Source organism: Sciurus carolinensis, chromosome 5, assembly GCF_902686445.1.
Source record: "Sciurus carolinensis chromosome 5, mSciCar1.2, whole genome shotgun sequence".
In the NCBI taxonomy this organism is placed as follows: Eukaryota; Metazoa; Chordata; class Mammalia; order Rodentia; family Sciuridae; genus Sciurus; species Sciurus carolinensis.
Window position 1 is genome coordinate 85,884,227 of NC_062217.1, and position 23,290 is coordinate 85,907,516.

Consider the following 23,290-nt stretch of genomic DNA (forward strand, 5'->3'; position numbering starts at 1 on the left):
TTAAAAGATGGCACATACAGGATATGACCCTTCCTCTCTTCCTAGTAGCTACAGCAGTAAGAATGTAAGAAGAGATTCATCTCCCTCTCTCTCTCTCTCTCTCTCTCTCTCTCTCTCTCTCTCTCTCTCCCTCTCTCGCCCCCTCCCTCCCTTCCTTTTCCTCTCTCTCTTTTTCCATATGCTAGGGTCATGCTACCACTCCTACCTGAGAAAGTCCCAGGACAGAAAAGGGCATATTTTCTACAAGCAAGGAGGCACACATTTTCTATTATTCTGTTTCCATCTGCTCAAGTAAAAAAACCTTTGCATCTCACTAGACAGGAAAAGTCTGAGATTCAGACTGAAGTTAACCTAGCTGGCTCCATGGAGGACTCCACTGAGTCCAACCTGTTCTGTCATGGAACCATCTCAGCTGAAATAAGTTATTATGCTTTTCTGATTCGTGACCTGTATTTTCCCCTCAGAAAATCTGAGGAAAGAAGTACTAGTCAAGGTCAGAGATACAATTGTTCCTAAGTTTCCCAAACAAAATGCCATTTTTTAAGCTCTCTAAAAAGCACCCAGTTTTACCAACTGCCAATCTTTTAACAAGACTTCATTTCCTATTTATAGAACACAATCTGGCTGTAATCATTCAGATGCGCTTTAGTACAACTCTCATACTTGCCTTTAATTTATTCTAATTTACTTCCCACAAAAATAAACCTGCAGCTATGGTTTGAATGTGGTTTTTCCCCTAGAGGTTCATAGGTTGGAAGTTTGATCCTCAGTGTGGTGATTTTGAAGATATGGAATCTTTGAGTGGTGGAGGAGATAATTAGGTCATTGGAGGTGCTGCCCTTGAAAGGGATTTATGAAGGTCTTGTGGAGTTAGTTCCTAAGAGAACAGGTTCTTATAAGAAGACAAAACTAGCCTCTCTCTCTCTCTCTCTGCTCTGGCTTCTTGTCTCACCCTGTGGTCTGGCCTGTTATACCCGCTCCTATCACAATACCATGCTGTGATGCAACCCAAGGGACCCTCACCAGAGGACCAACAGATGGAACTGCCTGATCTTGAGACTTTCAATCTCCAAAACTGAGATAATTTTTCTTTATATATTACCAAGTCTCAAGTATTTTGTTATAGCAATAAGAAACAGACTAATATACTTGTTCAGTATTAAAAAATAAATAATACATGTAAAATGGAGTCACAATTAACTTTTTTTAAAGTCTGCAGAAAATCAACATGAAATGTTCATGTAAACAGGATATTAATACACTGCACTTTAAACATGATTTTATTATAAGCATTCTTCAACTTTTAATTTAAATTATCTTTATAACCTTCCATATCAACTACAGAAAATTAAAGTACACAAAGTTCAGTCACAAAAACTGGGAACTTTTGTATAAAATATAAAGTCAAAGGTAACCTCCAATATAATTAATTATACTTCTACTTTGACAGAACTTTTGGTAAAAAGATGTCTTCTAAGATTCTTGAACTACTCACAAAATTTGATAAGCTCAGTAAGGGCTGGGGTTGTGGTTCAGTGGCAGAGCGCTTGCCTAGCTTGTGTGAAGCACTGGGTTCAATTCTCAGCAACATATATAAATATAAATAAAATAAAGGTTTGCTGACAACCAAAAAAAGTAAAAAATAAGCTCAATAAATTTAACTAAATGACAAACTAGAAAAAATGGTCAACAAATTCTCTAATAACAAACACCAAACACAACTTTTGTGACTTTTTCTTTGTACCTTGACAAACTATATATTCTGTGATCATCTTAAGCAACAGTTTCAAGTAATTAAGTTACATTGCATCTGTTATTATTACAGCTAACTCCATGACACTTCAAACTTAGGACACTAAAACAAATAAACAAACAAAAAAACCCTGGTTTTAGGTATTTTCAGATGATTTAAGTCCTTTTAATTTATACTTTCAGATAGTGATGAAAAATAGAAGTATGTAACTCATCTTCATTCATTTATATAACATTTCTCATGATCTTCCCTTCTGCTACAATAATTATTATTGGCAGAATTAATAGAATCTTCACTAATAGCACTTTTCTAGATTTTTAAGTCAACTTACTTAATCTAAAGCATAAAAAAGCAGAAAACCCTCAAATCCAAAGTCTTCATAAATCAACTGAGCTGGTTCACAAAAGACTAATATAAAAAAAAAGTTTGTTGTTTTTTTACCTCAGTATCATAGATTGGATTGTAGTCATTATAACCAGAATAAAGATCATCATCATCTGTCTCTGGAGCCAGGTGCACATTTTGCATCATTTGTGCCTAAGAAAAATCAACAGTATAAATGTGTTATAATTTGGATCTGGAATGTCCCCCAAAGGTTCATTTGTTAAAGGCTTGGCCCCCAGTGCAGTAATATTCAGAGTGGTGCTTTTGGGAAGTGACTGGATCATGAAGGATCTAATCTCATAAGTAGATTTATCTACTGATAGCTGAATGCATTATTGGGAGGTGGTAGCCATGGTAGGAGGGGGGGCCTAGTTGGAGGAAGTAGTCACTAAGGGCATATCCTGAAAGAGTACATCTCATTCATACTCTTACTCTTTCTCTTTCTCTCTCTCTCTTTCTCCCCCACCCCCTTTTCTGGCTGCTATGAGGTAAGCAGCTTTTGCTCTACCATTCCCTTCCTCTGTGCTGTACTGCCTACTATAGATCCAGAAAAAATGGGATCAGCTGACAATGAACTGAAGTCTCTGAAACTATGAGCCAAAATAAGTCTTTCCTTCTCTATGTTCATTTTCTCAACTATTTGTCCAGCAACAGAATACTGGTTAACACAATGTGTGATTAGTATAAAAGTAAATATATATGTATGTGTGTGTGTATATATATATGTGTTCCTGTGTGTGTGTGTGTGTGTGTGCGCATTTATATTTGAGGGTGCTGGGAATTGAGCCCAAGGCCTTGTTACTAAGCACACTATTGAGCTTTACCCCAAGTCCCATAAAATAATTTTCAATTCAAATAAATAATCTTTCCGGTCAAATTTAACTATATAAACTTCTATGGTCTCAGTTATTTTTTTTGTTCAAATTCCCAAATCTAGGTATCAAAACATTCATTCATTGTCCTCATTTCATATTCATTCCATACCTTCTACACTGAAAGAGCAATGACAGGCACTGAGGGAAGAGTATAGCTGATTACCCTGATTTTCATGGAGCTTAGTATCAAGTGCAGAAGAAATATAATCGATAGTCCAATGCAATGCAAATACCACTACAACGCCACCATAATGGATAGAGTTTAAAAGACCAAAAACACATAAGGCTAGCAAAGATGTGAAGCAACTAGGATATTCATACACTGTTGGTGGGAGTGTAAAATTGTACAATTTTGGAAAAAGTTCTGGCAGTTTCATAAAATTAGTATTCACCTCTACTCCTGAGAGAAAATAAAATGTCTACAAAAAGATTTATATAAGAATGTCTATAACAGCATTATTCATAGTGGACTAAATTAGAAACAGTCCAGATACCCAGCAATAGAGTGGGTAAGCAAAATATGGTATATTTATACAATGAAGTACTATTTGGCAATAAAAAATGAATGCTCTGATGGCATATATAACAATATGAAAGAACTTCAATTACACTGAATACTAGAAGTCTTATATAAAATGGTACATTAAGCACTGTTTCATTTATATAAAGTTCTAGAACAGGTAAAATTAATCTATGGAAGAAGATTAATCTTGGGAGTCAGGAGTAGAGATTAAATGGGAAGCAGCACAAGAGAATTTTCTGGGGTAATAATATATATTCTGTTTTGACAGGGGTTTGGGTCACATGGGCAAGCATGTGTGAAAAGTCAGCAAATGCACACTTATGATTTCTGCTTTTCTTTGTAAATTTCATCTTGAAAGAAAAAACAGACAAGTATTGAACTATAAATTAGTATGCATGACAAAGTATTTAAGAGGAAGTTTAATATCTGTAATTTCGTCTGAAATGTACACAAAGATGGATAGATAGATGGATATAAGGATAGACATATGATAAAGTATAAAATTTATAATGGTAGAATCTAAGTAGCAAGTAAAAGGTTCATAGTTAAATTCTTTAAAGTTTGCTACACACTTGAAAACTTTCAAAATAAAATGTTGAGAAAAAATGCTTAGGCACAATAAAATGGATGTCAAAGCAAAGTAAAATAAGAAGCATGAGAGAAATGTAATTACTGTATATTTTTGCTGTAAATGTAATAATTGTTTGACAATCTGGAAGGAGTTCCAGAAGTGTCATTCAAATAAAGTCAATAGTTTAGGCAATTTTGGGAGTGGGAGATGGAAGTGGGTCAGTAGCCAAAAAATGTAGAATTGAACTACTTGTCTACCTAGTAGTATATTTTCTTTACACTTTTTACCATTTTAGGTGTGCCAGTAAATTCCTAAGAAAATTCCTCTTAATTTTATTGTTCAGCATAATATCAAACATATGTCAATTCTCAGAGCCTTTTAAAATTATTTATAAATACTAACAAAATTATTATTTTTTGAGATATGATTCACATAATATAAAAATTATCCTTTTTAAAGCATAGCATTCAGTGGTTTTTGGTATCGCTACAAGTTGTACAACCACCACCACAATCTAATTCCAAAACATTTTCTTCATCCCATGAAGAAAGCTGGGGCCTTTTAGCAGTCACTCTCCAATTCTTTCCTCCAGTTCCTGGCAATCATTAATCTACTTTCTGCCTCTATGGATTTGTCAATTCTGGGCATTTCATGTACATGGAATCATACGGTATGTGGCCTTTTGTGTCTGGCCTCTTTCACTTAACATGTTTTCAAGGTCTATCCATGATGTACTACGTTATCAGTACTGCATTATTCTTCATGGCTGAATAATAAATTCATAACATTTTGTTTATCTATTTTTTAGTGGACACGGGTTGGTTCCACTTTGGGGCTTACAACACTGCTATGAATATTTGCATAAAGTTTTGGCATGAATATATGTTCAATTCTATTGGGTATATGTTATGGTTTGGAAATGAGGTATCCACCAAAAGTTCATGTGTGAGACAATGCGAGAAGGTTTGGAGGAGAAATGATTGGGTTGTAAGAGTCTTAATCCAATCAGTGATTTAATCCCCTCATAGGGATTAACTGAGTGGTGACTGAAGTGGTAGGGTGTGGCTGGAGGAGATTAGAATTGGGGTGTGGCTTTGGGGTATATATTTTGTATCTGGAAAGTGGAGACTCTCTCTGCTTCCTCATAACTGTAATGTGAGCTGCTTCCCTCTGCCACCCTCTCCTGCTATGATGTTCAGCCTCACCTCGAGCCCCAATAAATGGAGCCCATCTTCTACGAACCAAGATTAAGACCTCTGAAACTGTGAGCCTCAAATAAAGTTTTCCTCCTCTATAATTGTATCTGTCGGGTCCTTTAGTCGCAACAATGAAAAAGCTGACTAAAACAGTATATATCTAGGAATGGAATTGCTGGGTCATATGGTAACTCCATTTCTAACTTTTGAAAAAGCTACCAGACTGCTTTCCAATGTGGCTGCAACATTTTACATCCCTTCAGCAATGTATGAGGTTTATAATTTCTCCATGTCCTAGCCAACACTTGTTATTGGCCCTTTTTGTTAGAGCCATACTAAAGGATGTGAAATATCTACTGTGGTTTGGATTTACCTTTTTCCTGATGATTAATGATGTTAAGCATCTTTTCATATGTTTATTGGCTATTTGTATAATCTCTTTGGAGAAATGTCTATTCAGATTCCTTCCCCTTTAATAAAAAGGTAAACAAATGCCTAAACCAAGGTCATTTGTTTTTTTAAGAATTTCGGCTTTTTTAAAAAACTTTATTTAGTTTTGTAAGTAGTGCTGAAGATTGAACCCAATGCCTCATGCATGGTAGGCAAGTGCTCCACCACTAAGCCACAATCCCAGCCCTAAAATGGTTATTTGTCTTATCCAGCCATAAAAATTTTTATTATTCTGGATATTAGATCTTATTGTATATATGCTTTGCAAATATTTTCTCCCATTTTGTACAATGTACTTTCACTTCTTGAAAATATCCTATAAAGCACTAAGATTTTAAAATTTGTTATATAATTTATCTATTTTTTTCTTTATTTTTTTGTACTTTTGGTATCACATCTAAGAAACAAATGCCTAAACCAAGGTCATGAAAATTTATACCTATTTTTTCCTAAAAGTCTTTGATTCATTTTGAGTTTAACTTCCCAATACTCTTTGAAGATGAAAATTCATTACTGCGAGAGCAAATATCAGCCAGATGGAAAGTCACTTCAAAATACCCCCAAAGAGTCACTGGTAGAAGATGCATAAAATATTTTAACTTAAAAGCTTTAGCTTAGATAATATAGAGACCACATTTTCCCCTTATCCATGGTTTTACTTTCCATGGCTTCAGTTACCTACACTTAACCAACAGTTCAAAAATATGAAATGGAAAACTCCGAAATAAACAATTCATCCATTTTAAATAACATCCCGTTATAAGTAGTGTGATAAAATATTTGATCCCACCTTGGACCTGAATCATCCCTTTGTCCAGGGTATCCACACTGTGTATGCTATTGACCCATTAGTCACTTAGTAGCCATCTTAGTTCTCAGGTCAACTCTTGCAGTATCACAGTGCTTGTGTTCAAGTAACCCTTATTTTACTTATTAATAGCCCCAAAGCACAAAAATAGTGATGCTGGCAACTCAGACATGACAAAGAGAAGCCACAAGTGCTTCCTTTTAGCATCAGGACACTTCATTAAAGGGTGAGAATAGGAGAATAAGATATATTGAGAGAGAAGATTCACATAATTTTATTACAACATACTGCTATAACTGCTCTATCTTATTATTAGTTATTGTTAACCTATTGCAGTGCCTAATTTATAAATTAAACTTTATTATAGGTATGTATATACAGCAAAAATCAGAACATACATAGGGTTCAGTACCAGTAACGGGTTGCAGGTGTCTACTGAGGGCCTCACAACACATCCCCTAAAGATAAGGGTGGAATACTGTACTACATCAGTGACTCTAAAACATCAGAAACCTAAAAACTTATTAAATTCAGATTGCTTTTCCCCAGTCAAAAGTGTTTCTGACTCAGTAAATCTTGAGTGGGCGATATCATCACCCTCTCAATTCCATTCTATTAAGTCACCAAGTGATGCTGATGCTGCTGGTCCAGGGATCCCACTATGCAAATCATTATGCTAAGTAAGAACTTCTTATCATGAGCCCTATATAAATAGTCAAGCTTCCATATTAACAAGCAACTTTTAGGATTAGAGATCCTTTTTGCTAGACTGTAAATCAGATTGTAAAAAATTTATACCTTGAACAAATTTTAGTTGAACAAATATTAGTGGAATATACTAATTTTAAAGATATGGAAAGTAAACCTAAAAAGGTGAAAACAATTATCTATGGCTAACAGCTACATTTGGCAAAATAAATACCACTCAGGTTTCTGGATTCTCCAAGCTCTTTCAAAAGCAGCTTATACACACAATAAGCTTCTCATCTTGAAATAATTTGAGGATAATGCCACCTCAATAAAATAAAGTGACAGCAAAACATTTTTTTAAATCTTAAAGTTATGTCTTAACGTTTCTACTATGATGGACAGTCTACTTCCAACATGTGTATTGTAGTTTCTCTATCACAACCAGAAAATCAGCCCAGTAAACAGAAAAACTGGAATTTTAGGCTTAGAAAAAAATCTTGGGAAACCAGTAGCTGCCCCCCACCCCCCATATCTTCAGTCTGCATCCTTGGGCTCAATCTAACTGCAAACAGTTAAGTACTTGAGGGAAAAAAAATTACATGTGAACATGTACAGTCTTTCTCTGGTCATTATTCCCTAAACAACTACTTTTATAACTATTCATATAACATTTACATTGTATTAGAATTCTTAAGTAATCCCAAAGTGATTTATACTTATATGGAAGGATTGTATTAATTATATGCAATTTTACATGAGACTTGAGCAACTGAGAATTTGGAATTAAGGGGGAGTGAGTCCTGGAACCAATTACCTGGGGATACGGAGGGTCTCTGAAATGTTTATGTACTTCATGAATTCTTTTGTGAACTTTTGCCTTCATTTCTGGCTCAACCTTTTATTAGACAAGCTCCAAAAACTTGACAAAAGAATAAAAGAGAAATGGTCACCGTATCTGCTGTGAAACTCAAAAGCCGGTGCAATGGTCCTATAGTGTTTGGAGTTCCTTCGTTAAGGTGTGACCACGACCTGGTACGGCCATCCCAAGAGGAAAACTGCACCGCCCATGCCTTTAGGAGGAGCAATAAAAACGGGTGCTAGCTATGGAAACAGATGTGTGCAAACCAACAGCAGCGTCAGCTAGGGAAAGACGTGGGTACCCCAAGGGCCTCCAGCCACAGGTGGGGGGAAGGGGCCAAGGGCGGGCAGAGTCTGCTCTCCGCCCCTCCGCAGGCCCCACGTCGCGAGCAGGGGGAGGCCCACGCGGGACCCGCGCGCTTTACACTGCACAGCACGGCCGCTAGGAGTCCGAAGGCGCTCGGGCCCGGGGCCCTTCTCCTACCTCTCGCTGAGAGGAGTGGGGTGAATGCGACTCCAGCCCAGGGAAGTGGCGGTTTGCGCGAATCTACTTAGAGCCTCCGCAGGCCAGAGCGCCACGGCGGAACGGTTGCCAAGGGCGGAATCCAAGGAAGCCTCTCCCATAGTCCTCCGAGCGGGACCGGAAGCGCGGGGACTGAGGGGAGACCCGTAGGGAGGGGGCGGGGAGGGGCGCGCTGCGCCTCTGAACCGGGGCGGGGAGGGCTCGGGGCAGGGTCTGCGTGGGTTGGGTGTGCAAGATCCGGTAAATCCCGATTTGAAATCGCCCAGAAAGCGCATGACCAAACGATGGTTCCTGGGTTATTTTGCAGTGTCTCTTGGGGCCACCACAGTACTCTTGTGAACCTGGGAAGCCCGTTTGCTGTGTAATCCCTGAAAATAAATTTATTGGTTACCCTGCAAAATTGTCCTCATGAAACCTGTGTGGGAAATCTTACCCCCACCACTTTGTCTTCCTAATTAACTTCTTATTAAATTTTAAAGGTAAATTTGGAGACATAGAGGTAGTTTAAGAAACTAGTAATTGATGAGTTTTAAAAATTAAATATCTCCCAAAAGGGAGATATTTTCCTTGGTTCTCTCACATTTTTTAACATCTTTTGAGCAGAAGTCCTAAGGGCTTTTGTTCTGGACTTACTGTGGTGGTTGGTTTTATCTGTCAAGTGAGCTAGTCTCTGGTATCTGCAGAGTGATCCTATTCCTTAAATGAAATTTCTTAGTAAATATGCATACAGTTGGTTCTGTCTCTGTGGAGAACCCTGACTAATATTACTATCTTTTCAAGGACATTTGTATAGTGAACAACTTTTGAACGCTGAAATAAGTACTTCAAAAAGGAGGATTATTGATGTCCAGTATAATAAAGATAATCCCTCCCTGTCCCTCCTACCCAAAGGCTTAGCCAGTTAGTTGGTTTGCAGTGTATTATAGAATATTAACATTTCTTAAGCTTGGGGTTTTCTTAAATTTGACACAAACCCACTGCAATTACAGTGGTCTCCTGGGCTTCCCCCATGGTATTTGGGGGGCGGGGGTAGAGGAACCAAAGGGAATGTGGAAACTCAGGCTGCTTGCTGTGTTGTGAAGAATAAAGTCCTTTGTCTCTGATGCAGGTGTTTTCTGCCAGCATTCGTGAAACTGTTAGGCTAACTTGTTAGCTTGCAGGTAAGTGACATCCTACACAATTATCAATAGTATCTAGCTACTGTGCCTAGCTAGAAGGAGATGTTTAATGAGTATTTGTTGAATCAGTGAATGCTGTAAAACCCTTCTTTCAGGTTACTGTTCTTTAATACATAGAGAGAATTTTCATTTTCTTTAGGTCTCCAGGCTATAAATTTACAACTCCTTCAATTGTTTCATTGAAAACAGATTCAAGTTGGTTCAACTTTGTTGTTCTTTACAGGTGGTACCGTTACTAATACAGGGAGTGGTCCATTATCTTCACTTGAAATGGTATAATGGAGTTAACATTTATCAAACACATGCCTATTATTGCCAGACAAAATGAATGTTAGGGTCACTTCTTGTATTACTAAAATATAAAGTCTACAGAGACAGAGATTTTTGTCTTTTTTGTTCCACACTATATCTCTAGTACTTTAAAAAGTGCCTGAAATTTGTTGACCCCCTACAATTATTTGTTGAATGAATTGTCAGTCTTATAATTAGTTATGTATAGTGGAGAAGTTAATACTTGAAGCAAGCAAGCAATGTTTGCCCCAAATAAAAGCTACTGTTATTTTCTTAATATTTTTTGTGGGGTGGGGTACCAGGGATTGAACTCAGGGGCACTGGACCACTGACCCACATCCCCAACCCTATTTTGTATTTTATTTAGAGACAGGAGCTCACTGAGTTGCTTAGCACCTTGCTTTTGCTGAGGCTGGCTTTGAACTTGTGATCCTTCTGCCTCAACCTCCCAAGCTGCTGGGATTACAGGCGTATGACACCATACCTAGCGTAGTGTCATTTATTAATATGAAGAAAAGTTAGAGGAGAAGCAGGTTTAAGAGAGAATATTAGTTTTGAACACACTGGATTTGAGATGCCTATAAAATATGATATGCAAATAGAGATGTTGAGCTGCCAACTGTATGTGAAGTTACAAAGCTCAAGAGAATAGATCCTATCTGGAGATGTACATTTAAAATTTGCTGTCTCCTAAAACAGATGGATTTGAAACCTGAGAGTGAGTGTGATTGGTTTTGCAGGGGAGGAGAATATAGAGGGATTTTAAAAATGAGCCTAGAACTGAGACCTGGAAAACAATATAGAAAGACTTTGTAGAAGAGGAAACCCTAACAATTCTCTTTAGTGGGCAGACATATTGAAGCAAAATCAGGAACGCTAAAGCAATGGAAGAAGCCAAGGGAAATAAATGTGTGAAACAGGAGGGAGTGGCTGAGTTTGTTGAATGCTGTCAAAATGGTCAGTAAGTTAAACCAAATACCTATTCTGTTGATTTAGCAAGAGGTCTTCCAGTGAAAAGGGGCCTGCTCTGAGTTGACTCGTAATTGGGCATTGTATTGAACCATTTTTTGTTACTAAAATGAAATATGTGAAACAAACTAACTTTACGTAGAAAAGAGTTTTATTTTGCTCTTAGTTTGGAATGCTGAAAGTCTAAACAGCATGCTTGGGCTCTTGTAAGGGCCCCATGATAAATAGAAGGAATGTGAGTGAGAACGAGAAAGTCATCAAAGAGAAAGTCAGAAAGGCTGCATGACCAGGCTTATGCTTTTATAACCACCCTCTTGTGAGAAATAACCAGGGTCCTAAGAGGAAAACCTCAATCTCTTCAGGGCACATCCCTAGTGACCACAGGACCTCCCACCAGTGCTATCTCTTAAAGATCCCATACCACCATACTGGGAACCAAGAGTCCTAACACATGAGCTTTGGAGGACAAACCACATCCAAACCATAGCAGTGATGAAGTAATGAGTGGATATGAAAACTCAAAAAGCATGACTATAAATTGGAAGAAAAAGAGAGGTAGATGGCTAGGGAGTCCATGGCTAAGAAAGTTTTCATTGATTTGTTTGTTTTGTTTTGTTTTGTTTTGTGTTTTTGAAGCTTTTTATTATTCATATTGTTTTATATAGCTAAACATTTATATTTGTTTTAGAGTTGTCTCAGTTGAGGATACATATCCCAAATTAGTTGAATTACGATTAAAGTGCAATAATGGCTTATTTCTGACAACATGAGAATTTAAATGATGTATTTTCTCAACATATCTTTAGGGAAGTACACAGCACAGTTACCACTTTGGAATATACATTTAACATAAGACCATTGATTTGTTTTTAAGATGGAAGATAATAAGACATGTTTTAAAGCTAAGGGAATTGATCCAATAGAAAGAGTCTGAGGATCAAGGAGAGATGGATGAAAGTGAGGGGAATGGAGAAGTTTCCAGGTCTGAGAAAAGTGGTAAAGGTCTAGAATAAGCAAAATAAAAGGAGAACTTGTTAACTAAAGAAATGTAGAAATATTTCTTAGTAAGCTTGGGTGCTTGACACAAATGATCATGAATTTATAGTAATGCTTATCTGCTCTGTTATCTGGTGCTCTAACCCCTTTTCTTTATTAGACCTGCATCAGGTACAGACATGGAAGAAGTAGATAATAGAATTTATTCAGGGTTTAAATTTATTCAGGTTGAAATTGGGCAATTGCAAAGAAAGGGCAGAGGAGAAAGGGAGTTGTATGGTGGACATGAAATTTAATGCAAATAATAAAGGAACTGAATTGAATGGAGCTAATAAATGGGAAGAAAGTAAAGGAGTTGACTTTAAAATACTGTGGTTAGAACAGTCACAATAGGATGACTGTGTAACAGACTAGAGAGGAGACTTGCTGAATTAGTGATGATGGAAATGGTGGAGTTTTAGGTGGCAACTAGATCCAAGGTTTGAATATGGATGTGGGCTGGAAGAAGTCATTTGAGATTAAGGGCTTGAAGTTTGAAGTCACTGGGTAAGTGGGAAGGTGCAGTGTGAATTAGGTGGTAAAGACTAAGGAAGAGCAAGGAGGAAATTAGAAGATGGTCTGAGATTCATAGTTGCAGAGGATTTATAAGAGAGTGAAGAAATCAAGAGAACATTATCAATTCTACCTCCTAACTTGGAATTCCCTGAGCTTTAAAAGAATAAATTACCCACGAGGGCTTTCAAAGGAAGCAGTATCTGTGGAGACGAGCTAGTTTTCTGTGAAAGCAGAGAGCTGAGGAGAATAATGGGAAAAGAGGTGGAAGATATGGGGAATCTGCTCATTACAAAGCAGAAATTCTAGTGGGCTTCAGGAGGGGTTGGACCAGGGTGTTCTGACCAGAAAGACTTGCAGCCTGGGTGGTGACCCAGGAAAACAGGAATATGAGAGGAAGCGTATTTAGTGCTGACAAATTTTTCTAATGGCATCCTACTATGACATGAAAGTGAAGCTTAGTGACTCTGGCAAGAGGTATGACATTTCCTTATTCATGGTCGGGTGGTGATGCAACTGTGGGTGGTCTGCAGTGGCTAGAAGCTAGGATAAGTGGGCACCAGCACATGGAAATTTTTTTTTTTTTTGACAGAGGGCAGTGGAACTTGGGTGGGTTCAGGCTTGTTTTCTAAATAAGGTTAATACTTTCATGGTTTTAGGGTCAGTATTTTTTTTTTTTAAGGTCTTAACTGTCTGTCCTTCATCACTGATGACCAGTTACATTCTCTCTAATTGTTCTGCCTCTTTCCTTACTTCTATGACCTGGATAGTGCAGGTAGCCATCTTTGTTGCCTATTCTGTTACCATAGTGTTCTGACTTCTGTTACTGCTTCCTCTTTACTCTTCCATCTTCCATTTTGGTCTCAATATATTCTGCACACTACCCAAAGTGAGCATCCTTAAGTGAAAATCTGATCACATTATCTTCGCTCAAAAGTTTTGGTGCCCCCCCTCTCCCCTCTTCCTTGACTTTTGGGCAATCTAAACTTTATAATGTGGCTTAGAAAACTCTTCACAGTCTTAAAGACCCATGTGGTCTTACTCAGGATTCTTTGTTGCAGCCAAGAAGAAACAACTCATGCTATTGTGAGCAAAAAGGAATGTTTTTAAAGAAATGATATCAAGAAACTCATTGAATTATTAGAAAGGCTAAGGAACAAGGCTTGGAAAAATAACAGAAGCTCAGGAAGTTAGGACACAGCCACAGTTGTATCACAGAAATGCCTGCTTTAAGTTTATGGAGATAACACCCTCAGTTTATTCACCCTGCTTCACCACTGCTGCCCAATACCACTTGACATCTGCCATCCTGCCATTTGGACATATGTTATTACACAGCTAGACTCCATGCATCTGGCGCTTCTGTCTTATCACTAGACACTGGGTTTCTCCATGGATGAGTCCTTTGTCTCCCTCCCCCTCAAGTCAAAGTCCTACAAGGGAGGATGTACTGGTACCTTTAGGTCAATATGCCATGTTCTTCAAACCAGGGGGCTCAAAGGCAAGGTATCTACTCCCCTTAAGCTTCTTATCACCTGTTTAGGGATTCTTCTGAAATGGGAAAGATGTTCAGATGTTGGTCATTTCAAAAAGACAAATGAGGGGTTGGGGTTGGTAGCTCAGAGATAGAGTGCTTTCCTGGCACATGTGAGGCAGTGAGTTCCATCCTCAGCACCACATAAAAATAAGTAAATAAAATAAAAGTATTGTGTCTATCTACAACTAAAAAACTATATTTAAAAAAAATGACAAATTGGGGCTGGGGTTGTGCCTCAGTGGTAGAATGCTCATCTGGCACTTGTGAGGCCCTGCACTTAATCCTCAGCACCACATAAAAATGAAGGTATTGTGTCCACCTACAACTAGAAAATGTATTTTTAAAAAACGACAGATGCATATGATACTTTCCCAATTGTTCTCCTCATTTGGACATTTAGGCCCATCCCTACTTGAGGTCTCTCACGTCACAGGAAAGAGCCATGACCTTTTTACCTCTAGGCTTTCACACATGCTAATCTCTTGTCCTAAAATGGACAGTCCCCTTAGCTTGGCCCTTTCTCCAGGTGGCCTTTCCTAATTCCTGCTGTATTCGTTTGCTTAGGCTTCATTACACACTACCATAGGCTGGGGGCTTAAACAACAGAAATTTGTTTTCTCACAGTTTCAGAGCCTGGAAGTCCAGGATGAAGGTATCAGCAAGTTTGGTTTCTTGGGAGGCCTCACTTCTTGGCTTGTAGGTTGCCATGCTCTTGCTGCCTCTTTGCATGGCTGTCCTTCTGTGCATTATGCCCTAGTGTCTCTGTGTGTCCTAATCTTCTCTTCTTGTAAGAACCCAATTGATTTAGGGCCCAACCTAAGGGTCTCTTTTTAACTTACTTATCATAGTCTCCTCTTATCTGTAATTTTGCTTTCTGCAGTTTAAGTTACCTTTAGTCAACTGTAGAATGAAAATAGTACTAGAGCGCAATGAGAAATTAAGACATTTTGAGAAAGACCATATTCACATAACTTTTTTAAAAAAATTTTGTAGTTATACATGACAGTAGAATGCATTTGACACATTGTACACAAATGGAGCACAACTTCTCATTCCTCTGGCTGTACATTGTGCAGAGTCACACCAGTAATGTAATCATACATGTATATAGGGTAATAGTGTCTGTCTCATTCCACTGTCCTTCCCATCCCCACCACTCCACCCCACCCCTCACTCCCCTCTGCACAATCCGAAGTTTCTTTGTTCTTTCCTACCCACTGGCCCCATTATGGATCAGCATCCACTTATCAGAGAAAACATTTGGCCTTTGTTTTTTTGGGATCGTATTATTTCATTTAGCATGCAAATCCATCCATTTACCTGCAAATACCATAATTTCATTCTTCTTTAAGGCTGAGTAATATTCCATCATATATATCCATTCTTTATCCATTTGTCTGTTGAAGGACATCTAGGTTGGTTCCATAGTTTAGCTATTGTGACATATTTACATAACTTTTGTTACACTGTATTGTTATAGTTGTTTTATGTTATAGTTATTGATGTTACTCTCTTACTGCCTAATTTATAAATTAGGCTTTATAATATGTATATATAAGGATTGATATTATTCTAAGTTTCAGGCATCTACTAGTGGTCTCAGAATGTATCTTTCATGAATAGCAGGGGACTACTATACTCTTTAAAGACCCTACCTCCAAATACATTCATATGCTGAGGTACTAAGTGTTGGGACTAATGACACGTTAACTAACTCAGGCTGACTCCTTACTCCCTGGCCAGTGAGCAAAATCAAGGCTCAAAGGCGGTTTCAAAGGTTCATGACCATAAACCGGACCACCGTCAGGGATTGATTAACAACAGTTCCGGAACATGATCAGCTCGTGCTTGCCATATAGTCCAATGGGACTCTCGCCTGCGTGAACACCCCTTGCCTTGCTGACCTTTAAGCTGATTGGTTCCCGCCTAGCCCCCACCCTACATAAAAGCTGTGTGACTTCCTCAATAAACGAGTTCCTGCTGTGACGGGTCTCCCTGACGTGTCTGATTGTCCTCCGCCTGGAGGGCTGGGAGCGGGCGGTCAGTCGGCCCTACCTATCCTGATCTGACCTTGTTGGGGAGTGTCCCCTTCCCTTGCCGCTGGTCGAGAAGGGCAAGGGGGCTTAAGACCCCGACAACTAAGGGTTAGGGCTTCCATTATGAATTTTGGGAGATTGGAGTGCAGTTCATAACACCTGGTCCATGTTAAATCCTGTATGTTCATATAGCATGTTGCTCTTCTACTATAATGACAATAATACAGTTTCATCATCACTATCCATTAAAGTTTTCCCACGTGGACCATAAGTTGCTGCTCACTGCTACTGCTAGACTTTGAATCTGGAATGACCCGGAAGGCCCATGTGTTAAGAGTTTTGTCTCTAGCCCATGGCACTATAGGGAGGTAGTGGAAATTTTAAGACATGGGGCCTTGGGGGGCGGGGCGTGGGTTTAGATCATTGGGAATGGACCCTGAAGCAAAGAGTGGGATCTCAGTTCCTTCCTCTTCCTCTTTTTTTCACATCCAAGTGAGCAGCTTTCTGTGTCCTATATTTCCACCAAGTTATGCTTCCTCACCATAGACCCAAAGGAAAAGGAGGCAACCAACTATAGACTGAAACCTCCAAAATTATGAGCCAAATAAACCTTTCCTGTTTTATAAGTCGCTTGTCTCAGGTATTTGTTACAGTAATGGAGAGCTCCCTAACACAACTGGATTTCCAACATCTAGCATGGCAGAAAGTTCAGTTAATCTAATATGTAAGTTTTAGCCATTGTGAAAACCATCCACCTACTCTGCCCTCCAAAATACTATGAAATTCAGTGATTGCCTGCTAAATACTTAAATTATCATATTTTTTAACCTAAAAGTTAAAAACAAATTAGCCTGAAGATGCCAAATGAATTTTTTTCTTGTCTTTCAAATAACTGAGACCAGTGTTTTCTTTGGGCCAAAAAATCTTTTTTAGAAGGATGATTCTTACTCTTTGTGAAAATATAATCACTGAAGTTCTAAACTCCTTGTTTCTCTTACTGTTAGTCTGGTGCCCAACTTTGGTGTTTACTGCTTTGGTGTTTTGTTATGTACTCTCTTTGTGATAAAATGTATAAGAATATGCATGAGTAGGCCTCATTTTACATATTTTATATCAAATGCACTGTTCTCTCTACCTTGAGAGCCTCTGAGATTCATTTTCCTTAATAGGAAAAATTCTGTTTTCCCAACTATTACCAGTAAAGTACAGAAAAATCACCCTCATGGCCTTTGGCCAGGATCTTTAGATCCTAAATTGGTAATTAAGTGAACTCACACTTTAACCCAAAGTATCATACTTTGAGCTCAGATTTGCAAAATGTCTAACTTGTAAGTTACAAATTAACTTGAGCCTACCAGTAGTTTCAATCTGTTATAAAATAAATGGACATTGGACTGTAAATTACCCCACTGAAAGGGTCCTATGTCTATTCACACCATAAAAACCACAGTCACTAGCTAGTTGAAACTAATCTGTAATATATAAGGAGGTATGAGGTGTTGTAAGCTGTACTCATACTATCGCATGCCCCAATGGCAGCACATGAACAAAACCAGAGTTTTATCTAAATAATTCTATTTTATATCAAGGGAATAACTCTCTGAAATCCAACCATTAATTGTGTAGCATAGTGTTTTTCAAAGAGGAATTAGTCAAGTAAGTAATTGGTAATGACTAAGGATCACTCAAGATTGAAAAAGTTGTGCTCTCAGGCAGGTAGGGTGTCACATGCTTGTAATCCCAGCAACTTGAGAGGCTAAGGCAGGAGGATTGCAAATTTGAGACCAGCTTAGGCAACTTAGAAAGATCCTGATTCAAAGTAAAATTTAAACAAGGGTGGAGGATGTAGGTCAGTGGTAAAGTATCCTTGGGTTCAATACCCAGTACTGAAAAAAAAAAAAAAAAAGAAAGAAAGAAAGAAAGAAAGCTCTTGTCCTAATGGCAAGGTACCCCAACTCAATAGTATATATAAAAATAAAATTATTGATATCAAATACAAAATTACTACAGTATGCTCCTCACACAGCCATTGCAAAGCAGTCCATTGCTTTTGCCTGGACTTTATTTTTTAAATCTTGATTTTTGTCCTGAATCTTTCTTCCCACTTAAATTCAGTTCCCAAATGCCACATTCATGCTTCTAATCTTATCACTATCAAAAATTCTTAATGTCTACCACAGACAGCCCAATACTTAAATTAACTTGCATAAACATCCAGAATTATCCATATATTTATCATGACTTTCTTTCTGTTTTTTTGTTTTTGTGGGTTTTTTTTTTTTCTTTTTCTTTTTTGGTATCAGGGGTTGAACCCAGGGGTACTTGACCCCTGAACCATATCCCCAGCCCTTTTAAAAAATATTTTATTTAGAGACAGGTCTCACTGAGTTGTTTATGGCCTCACTAAATTGCTGAGGCTGGCTTCGAACTGGAGATCCTCCTGCCTCAGGCTCCTGAGCTGCTGGGTTACAGGAGTATGCCCAACTCATTTTCTTTTTTATTTGTCACCCCAATTGGTAATTTTTCAGTTAAAAAGAAAAATGCCTCTGTTAGGTAAGGATTTCAGAGGCATTTCTAATGAAGTAAAAAAAGAAGTAACTTGGTATGAGTCTCAAGTACGTGGTACCTACTGTAAGAGACATGAATGGAGGATATTTCTGTATCCGAGGACACAGAAGCTCTTTTGTTTGCATCATTTCACTGAACTGTAAGCTTTTGTGCATCCCATCTCCAACATATGAGTTGAGAATGAAACACATTTACATCAAAAGTTTGCATCTAGCTTTTATACAGTGTAAAAGAAAGAATTCCTTTTTGTCTTTCAATGAAGAGGTTTTTAGGAAACTTTTTTTTTCTGGTTCTGGGGATCAAATTCAGTGACACACATGCTAAGCACACACTCTTCTGAGCTATACCCCAGTTCAAGAATATTTTTAAACAAACAAAAGACTCTACCCTCAGTTATTTGAAATCCTGTATTGTTTTGTCTTTAGTATAAGCATGTTTCAGATAGGATTAACAACAATTCAAGTACACTTTTTTGTTTACATTTTATATTAATGAAATAAAAATTTTAAACTGGTAAAAAAAAAAATTGGAGGTTTTTAAAAACAGACTTCTCAATGAAAAGTTTGGAGGAAGACTCAGCCCTGACCCAAGAAGGAAGTGTGTTCATTCTCCTCCACCATTTGGGCTCTTTGGTGGGAAAACAGAAAGACTAGCTGAGGAAAGCTTGTCTTTCTAAGGCAGGGACTTTGATTCTCTTTCCAGTATTGCCACTTAATTATTGTGTGAATTTGGGCAAGACCTCTTCTACTCTACGACTGTTGTCACCTATGAAAGTAGGGATTGACTTGGTCTCTTCCAACTCTAACTGCCTTTTAATTTTCAGTATTGAAGATTGAACCCGCAGCCTCACACATGCTAAGCACTCAACCTCTGAGCTATATCCCCAGCCCTTGTTGTAATTTTATTTTGAGACAGGGGCTCACTAAGGTGTCCAGGTTGACTTCAACTTGATGATCCTACTGCCTCATCCTTACAAGTATCTGGGATAAGAAATGTGCCACTATGCTCTGCTTCAAAGTATTTTGGTGTATTTGATCTCATCTAATTTCTCTTCACTTTCAGAAGAACTGCTCTACTCTAGCGTTTTATTGCCTGATAATTTGATGGATGTTCACAGTGAAAGAAATTTTAACAATTGTCAAAGGGTATTTCCTTAATATTTATTTATATTTTAGTAGGGGTTCAAAAGCAAGATCCCTCTTTCCACAAATCTCTCACTTTTAAGAACCAGTGAGGATGTTCTAGATTTAAGGTGATTGATCTGTATTCAGTGTGAAAGTAGATTACTAATTAAAATAGAAGAGAGTGGGGCACAGGGATAAAAGTGGGAAAATACTCTCTACAGAATGTTCAAACAGTTTTTATGGGTGGAAAACAGTAAAAACTGGCCTGTGGTACTCTCTAATTGCTGCCCATGTAGCCCTGCATGTGCTTGGAGCAGAGCGAGGCCCAATGGAAGGGTTTCTTCTAAAGCAGGCACACTCTGTCCCTTCATGAGCCTCACACACTGCACTGTTGTTTGCAGTTGAGGCTTTTGCACTGCCCCAATCCTGTTTCTGAAAGGGCAGTCTGTGCAGTGTATGTGCAAAGTGATTTTCCAACTCCCTGGCTTTCCTTTTTCTGCTTTCAGAAGAACTTGCTATAAAAGCCTTATTCCCTAGTATAACGTGTCCATTTTTTTCTACTTGCTGGAGTCGGTCATTAAATTGGTTTCATAATAACAGAGGTGAATTTAGCTTTTCATCTTGAAAGTTGGATTGGTGAAGGCTGGAATGTGGCGTGGAAAGAAACCAGTATGTCCTTTCCAACCTACACCCCCTGCCCTTGTTCAGTATCCAAAATCACCAAAAACTAAGAATATTCAAAGAGCCAAAGGAATATTGTACAAAGATGTTTGATGATAAGAAACAGTGAAATTGGACTGGGGGTGTAGCTCAGTTGTAGAGTACTTGCCTAGCATTGGCAAGACCCAGGGTTTGATGCTCAGCACTAAAAAAATTAAATTAAATTAAAGCAAAAACCAGTGAAATTAAGTGCATACTACTTTTTCAGCACAAATGATCTTGTCAGGTGTACATACAGGTCTAACAAGAACATGTTAACTTATTCATTCATCCATCCGTTTATTTATTTGAAGGAGTTTCTCCAATGGATATGCCAGAAATAAGGCAATTCTGGCAGATGGAAGAGCACGTATGAGCTGTGCTACCTAACAGTTTCCACTAGCCACAGATGCTATGTAAAAGTAAATTTAAATTAATTCTAATTAAATTAGATTAAAACTTCACTTCCTCAATCATATGAACAACATTTGAAGTGCTTAAAAGTCACACAGAGCTAGCGACTACTGAATTGGAGATTGTGGTAATGAACATTTCCATCATCACAGAAAGGTCTATTGGACAGTGCTGCAAGGATGGAGAGAATATTAAAATCATCTGATTGTACCACCATTTGCAGGTTTGAATAGACTGTAAGCACCAAATCATGATTTGAAGAATCATTAATGACTGATAATAGTTTTTAAAGTTATGTGAGTTAATTTCTTCTAAATAGCTGTTACATATCAATATAGAATGTTGGGAAATAAGTTAATGTTATAATTACATGTATTTTTCAATATTTTTCTTGGGGCTGGGTTTGTGGCTAAGTGGTAGAGTGCTTGCCTAGCACATGTGAGGAACTGGGTTTGATCCTCAGCACCACATAAAAATAAATAAATAAAATAAAGATATTGTGTTCATCTATAACTAAAAATATATATATATATATATATATTTTATTTATTATTTTTTTTTTTTTTGCAGTGCTGAGGATTGAACCCAGGGCCTTTTGCTTACGAAGCAAGCACTCTACCAGCTGAGCTATGTCCCCAGCCCCTAATTTTTTTATCTTAAAGAACTAGATGTCACTTCTCTGAAGTATTTTGGTCTCCTGATTTATTCTGATAGGGTGAACCTCAGTATGATAGGGGAAAGTGGAATGGTCCACAAAGGTGTCTCAGTCTGTTTTGTGTCGCTGTAACAGAATACCTGAGACTGAATAATCTATAAAGACTAGAAGTCTATTTGACTCATGGTTCTGGAGGCTGGGAAGTCCAAGATTGACAGACTATATATGGTGAGGACCTTCTTGCTGCACTATCCCACAGTGGGACATGGAAGGGCAAAAGAGGATGAGAGTGGGCTGGGGTATGGCTCAGTGGTACAGTGCTTGCCCAACACATGTGAGGCACTGGGTTTGATCCTCAGCACCACAGTAAATAATTAAGCAAACAAAGAAATAAATAAGACAAAGGTATTGTATCCATCTACAACTAAAAATTTTTAAAAAGAAGATAAATAAAGATAAAGGTATTGAGTCTTTCTACAACTAAAAAAATTTTTAATAAAAAAAATCATTTCATTGGTGAAAAAAAAAGAGGATGAGAGTGAGTGGGAAGGGGGTCAAACTTATTCTTTCATCAGGAACTCACACCACTGATAACCAACCCATTCCCACAATATTAGCATTTATCCATTCCATGAGGGTTCTGCTCTCATGCCCTAATCACCTCTCAACAGTGTTCCATTGGAGATCGTTTCTAACCCATGAACTTTGGGGGACACATTCAAACCATAGCAGTAGACTTTTGTCTTTTTGAGGTAGTTCATCTACTTTGAGAATCATCATTTTCTATTTTTAAAACCAAGACTTAATCGTAAAATGAACTATGAGAAAAGGCAAAAAGAATCTCTTTTTCTTTGCAAATGTGTCTATCCATTCATAATTTTGAAAGTGTTATCTAAGTACTTTCTCGGAAACCCCAGTAAAGAGAATCAAAGGATGTTGGGGCTGTAACTCAGTGGTAAAACATGCGTAGCATGCTTGAGGACTTGAGTTCAATCCCCAACACAAAAGAAAAAAGTCAAAGGTCATGATATGAATTTATTACATGTGTATAGATTTAGCTTCTCAGCTTCTGCTTTTGGTAGATTTCAGATTTGGGATCTTCATCACCCATTCTCTTGCTCATCTTCTTACTAACCCCAGAATCTGAACCTAGACATAAATAAAACCCATAGGTGATCTTTTCTTTAAGTAAATTCAGAAGTTATTTAGAAAGTGTCCACAGTAATTATAAATGGTTATTTTTAAAAATGAATTTTCTGACAAGGAACTTGTCTCTCTGAACATAGTTATATTCAAGCACATCAATTTGCCTAGACAATATACTAATCGTAGCTTCCGTTATATAAAGTTATATAGATTGTGCACTGCACAGGAGGACACATGGGGTCTTATTCACATCAGAGGCATCATAGATTTGGTTCTTAGGATAATAAAAACAATTTTCCAGAAGATGGCAGTAAAGTATCTTGTTTTTTTAAAAAAATCAAAACATGACAATTTTCTGCAGATTGAGTTTACAGGGTCTGGATGAAGAAGTACCTTTTACTGATTTACACAAATGTATGATAAGAGTTATCACTGGCTCTAGGGCCTATATAAATCAAATCCTGATTACTAGTGAAAGTGAACCAATGCAACTA

At 37.8% G+C, this 23,290-nt stretch overlaps 2 protein-coding genes across 4 annotated transcripts in view; one reads left to right on the forward strand and one right to left on the reverse strand.

Annotated features, from left to right (window-relative positions):
• The window catches only part of Ift88 (intraflagellar transport 88), a 157,310-nt gene extending 148,588 nt beyond the window's left edge, over positions 1 to 8,722 (reverse strand). For all 3 annotated transcript variants that reach the window (XM_047552613.1, XM_047552615.1, XM_047552612.1), the window contains exons 1-2: positions 8,593 to 8,722; positions 2,195 to 2,290 (exon numbers count right to left, since the gene is read on the reverse strand). In XM_047552613.1, coding sequence (XP_047408569.1) covers positions 2,195 to 2,284 — 90 coding nt within the window. In that variant the 5' untranslated portion in view covers positions 2,285 to 2,290; positions 8,593 to 8,722. The remainder of the gene's footprint in view (positions 1 to 2,194; positions 2,291 to 8,592) is intronic.
• The window catches only part of Cryl1 (crystallin lambda 1), a 185,564-nt gene continuing 170,604 nt past the window's right edge, over positions 8,331 to 23,290 (forward strand). The window contains exon 1 of the mRNA XM_047552618.1: positions 8,331 to 8,612. The gene's annotated coding sequence lies outside the window, so the exon portion shown is untranslated. The remainder of the gene's footprint in view (positions 8,613 to 23,290) is intronic.